The sequence below is a fragment of the Nothobranchius furzeri genome, chromosome 7 (assembly GCF_043380555.1).
Source record: "Nothobranchius furzeri strain GRZ-AD chromosome 7, NfurGRZ-RIMD1, whole genome shotgun sequence".
In the NCBI taxonomy this organism is placed as follows: Eukaryota; Metazoa; Chordata; class Actinopteri; order Cyprinodontiformes; family Nothobranchiidae; genus Nothobranchius; species Nothobranchius furzeri.
In genome coordinates this window covers 58365429-58378393 of record NC_091747.1, presented here as the reverse complement: position 1 = coordinate 58378393, position 12965 = coordinate 58365429, and the positions used below count along the sequence as shown (strand labels likewise).

The 12965-nt window shown below is 38.7% G+C and overlaps 1 protein-coding gene across 1 annotated transcript; it reads right to left on the bottom strand.

Annotated features, from left to right (window-relative positions):
- Window positions 1-2876: 2876 nt before the first annotated feature.
- On the bottom strand, window positions 2877-8947 carry rdh12l (retinol dehydrogenase 12, like). Its single transcript, XM_054751067.2, has 7 exons — window positions 8789-8947; window positions 8429-8544; window positions 6241-6396; window positions 6059-6163; window positions 4808-5017; window positions 3546-3738; window positions 2877-3421 (listed from the first exon to the last, which is right to left on the bottom strand). Exons 1-7 carry the CDS (start codon window positions 8800-8802, stop codon window positions 3319-3321), a joined length of 897 nt encoding a protein of 298 aa, XP_054607042.2. The 5' UTR covers window positions 8803-8947; the 3' UTR covers window positions 2877-3318.
- Window positions 8948-12965: the final 4018 nt, after the last annotated feature.

Sequence of the window (12965 nt, the reverse complement as noted above, 5' to 3'; positions counted from 1 at the left end):
AAGCTTACGACTCTTCTCGACAATCATATGAGTTTGTGAATTCACAGCGCGGTGCAATCCATCTCTGAGCTCTGGGAGTGAGCCAATATTCCTCGATAGCTCATTAATTTTCCGGTAAGTCAGGTAACCTCCAAGGCCAAAGAGCAGGAAACTTGACACCAACACCACGAATATCCAGACGTCTTCAGAATCTTCTACAGACAGCTGAGAGAGGCAGATCAGGTTCCACTGTTTCCAGGAGTCCATGATATGCCCAACTGGCTCTGTCCCAGAGGGGCATCCGGGAGCCCCTTCTCCCTTTCTCATCGTTGAGAAAATTTTGTCAATCGCATTGAGAGACCAACTGACTAGGTCCATTTTTAATAATTTCCAGTTAACAGAAAAAATGTAGAAGCGCTGTACACCCAAAGACAGACAAAGAGCCTTGGGATAAGATACGGATGAGAGAGAGGAAAAAAGTGTCTGCACTCTCCAAAAGCCGGCTGATCTGCTTTATTATATATATCATTAAATTATGTAAATGATGCTTATGTTCACACTAATTACAGAAAAGCCCAAATGAGGTTTAATGAGGCTACTGCATTTACACAGAAAAGCTTCATTACCAAAGTTAATATTTATCTAGACCAGACAGTAAAATTTTACTTATCAAGCACATTTAAAACAACTTATGTTGACCAAAGTTCTAAACAGAAACTAAAAATGTACGAAAGGGGAAACAGTCTAACCAGGGCCAGATTAAGACTTTGTCGTACCCTGGGCAACAATATTCAAGGGCCCCATCATCACAACCCGAGGATCACCATAATATGGTCACATACAGAATATTTTACTGTAATATGCAGTAAATATACTCAATACTTGAATGCCTGACATCACGTAACCCGCTCAGGGTAACCTTTGACCTACCTTGTGTGGACTGACCAATGAGGAGAGGGTCATAACTTGAGGCCCTGTCTTCATTGGTCAGTCTGCATGAGACTGACTCTCAACTGACGTTCAAAGTCATAGGCAGCGAAGCGTCTCTGTGCAGTGCAAAAGCCCGGGTGGACAGTTTGTTTAATACAGGGTGACCATATTTCCATTTCCAAACAAGAGGACAGGGGATCTGTGCCTATGACGTCACACTATGGCAACGCCACACAACTCTTGGACCCATTTTTTTGTAAGAACTAAATTAATATCAGATTCTGCCAATAAAAGGGCTCTAAAACAATAAATACTTAGCAAATTTACTGCAAAATCTCATTTTTCTGCTTTAGTGCTGCAACAAGGTTTTATTAATAATAAATTATAACTTTTGTTTTACTACAGCATCGGTACGCTTCCTGTGCACAGATTATCAAGGATGCTTGTTTCAGCTGTGAGATTAGACAATAGGATCAATGATAAAATAAGTTGTCACACTGGAAACTTTCAGAGAATCCACAAATAGTGGCTTTCAAATGGTTTTGTTACTTTTTGCAAATTTAGAAAAGCAGCAGATGAGACAGCATGTCTGATAATTTAGTTTTTCATCTGATAATATTAGAACATGTCAGTGATGTCTGAGGGGCTTTTATAAACACTGTATAACTAACACTACTGGAGAGGGTATGGATTACACAGAGGCTTCTGGGGAGCCCAGTTATGGGGGGGGGGGGGGGGTCATTTTGCCTTGGCCCCCAAAATGTCTTGAAACGGCCCTGGGTGTGTGACTGAGTTTTGAAGGTGATCTGAATTGTATCAGATGTATAAATATTACAAGTGTATAACTTATTGTTTTGCAGGTAAAAACGTGTAGTGGAGATAAATCTACCTACATTTTACTTTTCAACACTTTGTTTTGTTTTCTTGTTTTTATTTAACTATATTTTCCTGTCCTGTCTGTCTCTCATCTTCCTGCATCTCCTCTTAATTCTCCAGAAAAACTGCTGCCTGGATTCTTACTTTTTCACCTCATCGGTTACTTTTGACCTGATCAAAGGGATCTCCTGACCACAAAGCGGAGAGCGTGTTTCGATGAGTCAGTGAGGTGAAATCACCGCAGCACAGGTGATGAGCTCCGCAGTGGCAGAGCGCTTCAGGCACAAATAAGACAGAAAGTAGAGAACATGTGCAGACATGAACGATCGTGTGCCAATTATAGTTTTTTGGTTGCGCCACTTTGAGAATGGACCGTGCGCTGGACGCAGCAGCCTGGAGCGCTGCGCACCGATCATCGCTCTGCCGCTCTCTGCTGAAAAGAGTCCATGAATGATAATATAGTAATATAGGTAGAAAACTTTTTTCCGGCTCCCCGGATGTGTAGGATATACAGCTCCCCCATCCCTGCTCCTGGATGAAAAGCCGGACATTTTCATCAATACAAGAACCCGGACATCCAGGACAGAGTGAAAAGCGGACATGTCCGGGGAAAACGGGACGTACGGTCACACTAGTTTAATATAAAGCGGGAGATTATAGATTTGCTCGTGCCCTTGCTGCCCTGGGCCCTTTAGAGTTTGTGGGCCCTGGGCAATTGCCCAGTTGCCCATATGGTTAATCCGGCCTTGAGTCTAACCCTCTGGTTTATGATTGAGTTAAAGTAAATAGCCACAGAGCTATATCTGTTGCAATGATGGCAAAAGGTACAATCACCTGTGTGCACAAGAGACGGACCTTGGTACCACCTGTACACAGTCATAGGCAGACCTAGAGTATTCTAATTAAAAATAAATCTGAACATCAGCATAACTGTGAAACATATTATCCAAATGTAGAGGAAGGATGTGCAGGGAGAACAGAGGACTAAACAAACAGCCCTGAGGAACTCCACTTGTTCTAGGCTTTAATCTGTTTTTATTATTCAGATGGACAATATTCTTGAGTTTAGACTCGAAAACATGACAAAGATGTTGAATATTAAAACATCTTTAATTCATATATTTAGAACAGGAAAATAATTCACATGAAACATCAGGGGAGGCACTTTCACCAACTGAATGTTTTGTGTGCGCGCGTGTGTGTGTGTGTGTGTGGTAATGTATCCAGTTATAAATATACAGAAAATGTCAATACGTCACATTTTAATAAATTTTGAATTTTGGGGGGAATGTAGAAAAACACTTTAAATAATTTCATTCTTGTATTCATTAAAAACATTCGTCCAAATAGAGAAAACATCTACAAACTCAGTATGTGAAACACACTTTAGACGAAAGCCAGAACAAGAGCTGCTAAAGGACTGTTGACCATACCAGTAAGTACTTATAAATTAAGGCCATCCTTCCCTTTAGAGGCAGTGTTTGTAATTAAGTGGCCCTGTATTAATTAGTAAAGCAACCGTTTCTTGTCGCTTTAATCCCACGATATGGAGAGCATCCGACAGCTCAGCTCCCACAACTTCTGCGCCACCTCGTCGTCTTTCCCTGCAGCTGAGCAGCTGGCAGCAGCACAGTCACTGTTGGAAAACAAATAGATGAACGAATAAACCTCCACAGATCCCCTTACCTTAATTATTGTTTAATGTGATACCCAACCCAGAAGCCATTGCGGCCAGTTATCTCATGAACTTGATAAATTACCTGTAATATCCACCGCTTTCCTTCTCCAGAGATGGTTCTACTGCGCAGTAAATGGTGGTCTGAGCTCCTTGGACGGAGTTCTTGGTAAAGGGACTGGCGATCTTTATGAAAAATCTTTCAGGGGCGCTCAGGTGACGCCACAAATCTGTCTGAACAACTCCAGGGTGGAGAGAGTACGCCGTCACACCAGTTCCTGGACAAAACAAAATACAACTGTGTGGAACAAAAAAATTAAATAAAATGAACGCATTTGACTAATTTAGGCTAATAAACGGGCCAGTGAACAGAATGAGTCCATTTTAAACACAACTAGTAACAGACTGGTCTGAATGGCGATCAGCAGGAGGTGCTTCATAGGCACAGGTGCTGGAGACGGAGAGGGAGAAGCAGCCTGGAGTCGGACTCTTCTGGTGACCGAGACGGTCATGAGAGCAGAGCTGAGAGAGATAATAAAGAGTTGAACCTGCAAGCTGTGTGGTCCGAGTGGTGTGGGTGAGCCCGGTGTAGCCGGTGTATTGCTACGACAACATTAAAGAAAATAAACCATCACCTTTGGTGAACAATTTTTACTTAGTTAAGAATGATTCCCACGGCAGAGCCTGGAAGCAAAACAAAAGAAAGTAAAATCTTCGGAAGTCAAGCAAAGAAAGTGTGAACCAGACAAACGGACCTGAAACGAGTCAACACTGGTGCACCCTGCTTCCCTTTCAAACTACATAAAATAATGTAGCAAGCAAAGTTCTGATTTTTGTCTGAACTACCAATAATTCTTAAACACACTCATAAAAACAAGCTAAACAGAACACCTCATCTGACAACAGTTTATATGCAAAGCCTGTGCCAAGATTGTAATTCCATTTTCAGCCAGCAGGGGAAGAAGGAAACTAGTTTTTTCGTTACTTTTAAACCGTCTCACATTTCCTGCACAGGTTTTTTTTTTTTGTTCAAGACAGATTTCGGACTTTTTCTAATTCCCTGCAAGACGAGAACAATTCACTGAAGGAATCTCTTGCTAACCTTGAGACAATTTGGAAACTTTTTTAAAGACTATTTGCAATGTATGTGCAATAATCTCAGCTCAGTCAGATACTGGTTTTACCACTTATTGTGTTCGGACTGCAAAATATAACACAAAACAAAAAAAAATCTTTAAACATCTTGTAGGTCAGAAGGAAAATAAATCATCTGACACCAGCTGATCGACCAGAGCATTTATAAAGTCTAAATCCCAGATAAAAAAATCCTCCAGCAGTAACACAAACCTTCTAATTTTTTCGCCAGAGAACGGGTGAAGAGGATGTTAGCGAGCTTGCTCTGAGCATAAGCTTTATTCTTGCTGTAACTCTTCTCACTGTTGATGTCGTCCAAGTTGATGGAGCCCCAGGAGTGAGCCATGGAGGACACCGTGACGATTCTGGCCGGGGCCGATCTTTTAATCAGGTCGATCAACAAATAGGTCAGCAGGAAATGACCTGGAGAAGAAAATACTTTGCAATCTTGGTCTGGCGTTTATAAAGAGGAAATCTCAGAACTAAAACACAATAGTAAATATTTGACTACATCTGTAACCTGGTAAAGGAACAAAAAACATTTTAAAATGTATAAAATTGTAATTAAGGAGTCTAAAACTTAACTCCACCAAGCAATCATTCAACTGTTTTCAAAAGAATCTTCACTTCTGATGTTTTCTTTAAGTTAGAGGACAGGTAGGCTGGTTAAGTTCAGTTAAGACACCCCCTCCACTAATGATCAAACTCAGTACTTCCTGATGGAAACCGCTCCATCGGGGTAGAATTATTGATCATAACTTATCAAACACTTAAAATCTGTCATGGAAAATGTTCCGATAGCTGTTTGATGAACTCTATGTAACAAAGGGAGTTATTTGGATTTTTTTAATCAAGCATCAGTGCATCAAATCTTACTGATAAACAGTATTTTATTGTTAATTGATGTAAATAAGACATTATATTTGCAATAAATTTAAAAACAGAACATGAAAATTCATTGAGGCTGAAAGCCCCAATCAGACCCACTTTAATGTGTTTTGAATTTAGTTTATTTTTAGGAATAAAAATCTTTACAAATGATAAAATATGGAAATTTGAAAACAGAATAATTTAGAAATGACAAAATAAGCTTGGTCAAAATGATTGAATGGATTTCACTGACCAGTTTCTGTGCTTAATAGATTCTGGATATCCAACAAGACTGAAGACAAAAAAGATGCACAGAATCCAAAAACTGATTTGAATTTAGACTTTTTTTTTGGATACAATTTAGTTTCTAATCAATGCAAAACATATTAAACGAAAGGCTTCCATGCTCAACTTTTAACATGTTTGAGTTTTGGAAAAGAAGGTAAGACGATCTTAAAGGATGATTCAGTATCTATGAACCCCAAAATTAATCCCAGAATCTGTAACTGACTTGCAGCCATTCATGTTTGCTAAAGTTGGTCATTTCAGGGAACAGCTACAACAAAAGCTCAGTTTCTGATCGGTTGATTTTACCAAAGTGATTGACACCGATCTGCATCTCAAAGCCGTCAGCCGTTTTCCCGTACGGACAAACCATCACACCGGCGTTGTTGATGAGGAGGTTGAGTTTTGGCTCATCTGTTGGAATAAATAGATAAATAAAATAAATATCTTGTAGATGCCTCAACAGTTATCTAAGGAACTAGTAATTTTACCTTTATTGATGGCTTCTGCAAATTCTCTGATTGATTTGCTATTTGACAAATCAAGTTTCATGCAAGCAACGTTGTCATTCCCAGAGATTTCTATTATTTCCTTCACAGCCACCTGAGCTTTCTCCATGTCCCGACATGCTACAATGACTTTAGCACCTAAACACCAAAGAAACAATAAAAAAGCATGAGTGGCTAACAAGAACGTAAAAAATCTGAACTAACATCAGTTAAAACCAAAACAGGCAGAGTAAATGTAAAGAGCTCCCTCTGGTGGTCAAAAGTTAAACTTATTTCATGCCTCAATGAGAAAAAAATTACACAAATGCAGACATTAAAAAAAATGGTCGTGTTGCAATAAAGTTTTAAAATCCATTTGAAAATAGTTGTTTATAGCTAAAAATCTAACCTAGATTCTAAAAATCTTCAAATTTTGAAAGAAATTTTTAAAGTTTAGACTCTTTAAAAAAGGGACTTAACAGAGTTTTGAACTTTTATGCTCGCAATTGCCCCCTCAGGCCAAAAGCATAACGGCAGCTTCAATAGGAGGCTCGTGCACGAGGCGCGCATGCTGTACGTGCACACTCCTTAACGAAAATAACAGCTGAGACAGTCCCGTGTGTGTGTGTGTGTGTGTGGCCCGGAGGACAGAGTACAGGAGAACGTGCAGCTAATTAATTAAATAATTTGGTTCTGTACCTTTCTCTTCAGCACAGCCGACAAAGGTTTATGATGGGTCAGTCCTCCTGCATGCTCAGATCATTCCCTTCCCTTGCTTGAAAAATTGTTCCAAAATGAAAGTTGAACCCACATCTTTTTTATCTGTGAATTCAATGCCGTTCAGCGAGTCTCAAATAAAAATTTGGGCATCGTACTGTAAAAAAATATACCACTAATGTAAAAAAGAACTCTAAATAAACTATGTTCACATCCAGAATCGAACCCAGGTCTTCTGCATGAGAGTCAGACATCTTACAAGGTGAGCTACACTCTAGTAACATTCACAGTATCTGTAACATCTATATCCTTGATGACACCTGAAACAACGTCAATCCAGTAAGCGGTTCGAAGCGAAAATGGCTATTTTGTTGCTAATTTGCAGGAAATATCTAGAAGAAAGTTCTACAGAAAGTAGCTAAGTGTCCTCAGAAATGTAGCTAGGTTCATCACTAGGCGTTAGGAACAGCGACAATGTCACTGAGTTGGCACTACCTCTCTCTCTCTACTGCTAAAGCTACAGATAGCAAATGCTACGGGCTATGCCTGAGCGTGAACGCGCATGAAGCAGCCTGCTCGACCCGAGCAGCTCTCTTTTTCTGTGATTTTACAGAAAAACAGGCAATCACAGTAAAAATGCCAGAGCTCATTCTACAGGACCAGGGCATTGCAGGAGAATGTATGAAGAAGACATTTATTATTTCTATACATGTTTTGGCTGTCAAACTTCCATAATGCCCCTTTAATATCATAAGTGGAGCCAGAGGTTATGCTCTTCTACAGAAGTCTTTTTAAAAGGTTTCCTGTTAGAAGCCCTGATTACATTTCAAGTTTCAACAGTCTCACTTCTTGTTTTCCTTCCATTGATGAGACATCAGGAGTTTAAGAACAATGCATAAAAATGTTACTTTTTGTGGTGAGAAGCCAAAAATCACCCAGATTTTTTTAAATTCTTGGATGATCTGATTCAAGTAGGAAGAAACAAAGCTATTAGCTTTCTCACCGACTCATTTTATAGAGAAGGGGACAATTCCCTTTAAATCAGCTAAACAGTTACTGGAAACCTCCCGAAAAACTGGATATGATGGCGTTTCCTTTGCCGCAAATGTTTGAATATTACACAAGTCAAATGGCTCAATTCAGCAAGTTTCAATTAGAAAACAAATTATACAATAAATAACATATTAAGCTTCTATATCAAACAGCAACAAATATAATGCGAGAATGTCGGTTTGTTGCAAAACACTTTGTAAACAAAGCTGGAACAAGTGCTGCACAGCACGAAGCCGAGAATACAATCATATCAAAGATTGATCGTAAAAATGCGATGAAGGCTATAAAAATCCAGAGTCAGTAAAATACGGGGGGGGGGGGGGGGGGGGCATGGTCAACAACTCAAATAAACAAACTAACATAACATAGATAACCAAATAGTTGAGTTAAAAAAAAACAGTTGAGTTTCAGTCAGGTGTACCTCTTTTTGCCAGGTCGATTGCGGTTTCTTTACCAATCCCGGTGTTAGCCCCGGTGATGACAGCAGTTTTTCCATCTAGTCTCACATCAGAGGACCAGCTGGCCCGGAACAGGTTTCTGTGGGATTGAGAAATCTCAGCTGATGTCTCAACCAACAAGAAATGGGAGTAAACTGATACAATAAACCCAAATCAAAGCAGCAACATTTTTTAAATCGGCTTTCGAGTGGTAAAATAAATGTCTACCAACAAAATTGAGCTTTTAAATGCTATTTTGAGCCATTTTACGCTCAAATTAGCTTGTTTCAGGACAAACAATTGAACGAGGCTAAAACAAGTTCATATAAAGCTAGAATTCTTACCTTAAAGCTTGCATTTTTCTTTAACACAAGAAGGAAGCCGAATGTAATAAAGAGTTAAAACACGAAAACCCGATAAACTTTGTTTTAAGCAACGCTGCTTGTCCCAGGAGCGTTTGTTAATTGAAAAAGTACAAAAGCGGAAGTTATCTTCGACGGACGGGAATTTCAACCAATCAGATGTGACCCAATAAGTTAAACGTAGTGCTGATTGGTTAAAATGCTCGTTTGGGCATGTGCTTTAACTTTGGTGTGTACGATTGTGTTCACCGGCTGTGCCGACAGAGGAGGAGATAGAAAAAAATATACTTAGAATATAAACATTTTAAAGTTCATAATCTTAACAGAAATGAGTGAAATAAGAAAAAATATAATGGGGTTGTGGCTGTTAGGATTTATTTAGTGCGTCTATAAAACTAATAAATGTTCTGTAATTCAGTACAGAAACCAGCATTTTCAGAATAAAAACAAACATGATCTGAAAGGTAAAAATAAATAAATTAATAAATAAAAAATTGAATATGGTGAAAATTCAGAATTTCCTTACAAAAGAGTTTTTAAAAAGCACAATTTTCTGCCTATAACCATAAGAATTAAAGAAATAGTATCACATAGATCTATTTATATGGGGGCATAAAATCATTTTTGTACATGTGATTGAAATGAAAATCCAATCTACCTGAAAAAATACTCGTATAATCCCAAAAATAAATGTAGTTCTCACAACTCAGCTATGAATACAGCAAAATTTGGAAAAATAAAAGTATCACCAAGTTGTTTTCTTATTTCCTTAACCTGTTTGAACAAACACGTTTGATGAATTTTTAAAGCGATAATAATAATTCGCCCAGATAGAACAGAAGTGCTTGAAGAAAAAACAATACTACAAATTTAATTAATTATAATATCCCATTTCTTTTGCTCTGAAGGCTGACCGTTTTTTTTAACATGGATAGTTTTTCATAATATTCAAACAGATGATCTTGTTGAGTTTTTAAGTTATGTCTTACACCTTCAATCACACTCTTGCTCCTGACTTCCTACCAAACCATCTAAATCCATGAAACTCAGCCTTATCTCACCTCTCTCCTCTACCTGTACACTCAGAACTGGGTGTCCTCAGGGCTGTGTACGCAGCCCTCTGCTTTTTTCACAAAACTGAAACACTCATTATCTGCTGGTGAAACCTCAGGAAACAGACGAGGAGAGCAACAATATTTTCTAAATCTGCTGCTTTAAAAAATATAAATGTTGTGCATTTTGGCTCACTGCAACATAAATCCCTGATGCAGCTTTAGAAACTCTCTGAATCACAGGAAACTTCACCTGTTGTAACACATCTAAAATATTTTTAAATATTGCCAAAATTAACCATAAATCTCATATAATTAATGTAAAAAAAAAAACTCCAACATCTTTATGCTGCCCTGATACTACATCTGAATTGTACTTTATGTTGCTGACCAGCAGGTGGTAGTATATCCTCTCCTTCTAAAGAGCTGAAGATCCCTTGCAGCAGAGTTGTGGCCACAGACAGATTAACAGGTTGGTATTTGGGTAAATCATGTCCTTGGCTGAGGTGTCAAACTTCTGGCCAATGATTAGCATGAAACCCAATTATCCATCAAGCTGTCCCAAAATGCTCCATGAATGGCTCATTCACGAGCCGCAGACAGCAGTTACAGTGGACTTGCACATTAGATAGGACAGGAAAGACTGTGATGCTTGTCAGCTGATTGTGCATAAGCAAACATTTCCTTCCCCTTTCCTCAGCAGGATCGGTCAGTGGATGAGTGAGTAATGTGTGTGTTTGTGATAGAAGGCATGAACACTGTGGACTCCACCTGAAGCAAGTCTGTCTAAAAGTCTTCAAAATTTAATGGTGGCCACTTTAAGTGGTAAATATTTATTTACAGTGTGAATTTTGAACAATGTTACTCACATGTAGACAAATTAAATTTAAATAAACCTTATGAATCCTTCTTATTCATCTTATTTTAGTCCAGTTATTTGTTTTATTTGTCTCTGATTTGATATTTCTGGCCTTATTTGTTTGTTATTTTGATGTCAGTTTACTATTGTTGTTCAGAGACGGTCATTAGACATAACAGTTTACCTAAGCTATTACTGGCGCCGCATTAGCAGCAGTCCCAAAAGACAATAGAGAGGCAGAAGGGTGCACTGAATGAACCATGAGAGCAATTCAGTATAGTAAGTAAAGTTTATTTATATAGCCGTATTGGGAGTACTTTTATTTCTGTGGCAGATGGAGGATGTTTTTATTATTATAGGCAAAAGCAATAAATAAACAAATGTCATTTATAAACTAGTTTGCACTGAAAAGGATGAACCAATGGTGGCAAAAACAACAAATTAGCCTAAAAATCACAAATCTGCATTTATGTTGTAAGGTGTTAATAAATTAATCCAGTTCTGACCATTTTCCAAATAATGTTCTTTTTTATTTGTTTGCATTTTTTAAAATAGGATCACAAAATATGTCACAAATGAAATAGTTTTGTTTAAAAACACAACAAATTTGGCTAAAATGCTAACAGGCTTGCAAAACAACCTGCTAGGTCATTATAAATACCACCAGCTCTTCCTAAAGACAGTTTATTTACATTTCTCTACAAAAATACCTAAATGAACCCTGTTTGATACATAAAATAATTAACTTGTTAAAATCTAGGAGATAGTAGTTTCATTTGTGGAACACTTGTTTAATCAAGGCATTTGCAGTGGTCTCTAACAGGAATGAATGCCTTGTAAGTCGTACTCGGGGGCAAAAACACTGAACTAGAAAGTGAGACACATCAGCTGAGCTTCAGAAAGCCTGAAGAACCTGACCGTTTAAAAAAAATCACAGGAAGTCTGGCTGATAGGAAAATTCAAGGAAACAAGGGAATACTCAGCTTTTTCATACAACTCAATATTCCCTCATCAATGTGGAAAACCCTTTAGAGCTCTAACATTCTCATTTCTTAAAAACAAACAACTCACTGAAACTGTTGTCTAGTTAATAGAGACAAAAAAGACATTCAGATATAAGAATTATATATGTAGTGTGTGAAAATGTTTTCACCATAACTCAAATCAAAGACCAAAACAGCTGATATCCAACGGTTCCAGCCTATAAACCATCGACATAAATATACCTACAAACAGATCAGAAGCAAAGCTCTGATGTTTATATAAAACAAAATCTTTCCAAGGTCCCTTCTTTCTGCCTCCTCAGACACACTCACGCAGGCGTCCTCCAGTCTAGTCCCAATGTTGGGCTCTCATCTACAAAACCTCAAATTATCTGAAACTCTGGGGGACGATGCAAATCTTCAAGGGCCCAAATCTGCTGTTCCCACCTCCGCTGACCTTTTCTGATCCGTCAGTCGTTCACATTCTTTTTAATCTGGTTCCTTTGTCTGAAATCTCCCCCTCCATGCTTCTGTGTTTGGTTTCTGGCCTCCCTCATCTTTTATATAACACACCAAAAACGCCATTCATGTGTTTGAACTGTCCCCCTTTTTCTGATCCAACCTCCAATCTGTACTGGAAATCTATACCTTTGTGATAACAGCAGCCTTGTTATAGTCCTTCATCTCACCGCCGGGCTGTTGACTGAAACACGCTGCATCGTTTAGCTCTGACACGCAGTCCCTCTGACAATTGTGCATTTTGTCTCACCACTTTCATTTTCTCAGGAGAAATCTAACTGTGAGGTCACTTGAAGTCTTAAGAGGAATGAAAATTGTTTTCTTTGTGCTTCAAAATCACGCAATTTAGATAGGAATTGAAGGAAAACAATATTCTTGGCTTCAAATCTGATTCATTTCATCAATGTCCTCAAATATCAGATTTAATAGAGCAAACCCACAAGACCCGTCATCTCGGAGAACCATAAAAAATGTGAATGCATGTAACAGAAAACCAGAGAGCTATGCCCACTATTATGGCCCCTTCAGTGCTGGTGATATGTATGCTTATAAACAATCAGAAGACTATAGGCTGGTTTATGCTTGACGCGTCCGCGAGGTCCGCACGGCTCAGCGCGGAAAAATTGCGTCATTTTACCAACCACGCCCCTCCACCGCGCCTCCGCACGGCTCAAACTTTCCGCACCGCGCACCTAGGAAATTTTCTAACCACGTGGACGGTCGGACGCAGAAAAACATGGCGGACT

Excerpts from the sequence above, each read along its gene's own strand:
- rdh12l (XM_054751067.2), bottom strand. Across the intron at positions 6,164-6,240 it reads TGCAGAAGCCATCAATAAAG|ATGAGCCAAAACTCAACCTC; the intron begins GTAAAATTACTA and ends TTATTCCAACAG. Across the intron at positions 5,018-6,058 it reads GATCGGTGTCAATCACTTTG|GTCATTTCCTGCTGACCTAT; the intron begins GTAAAATCAACC and ends TTTCTTCTCCAG.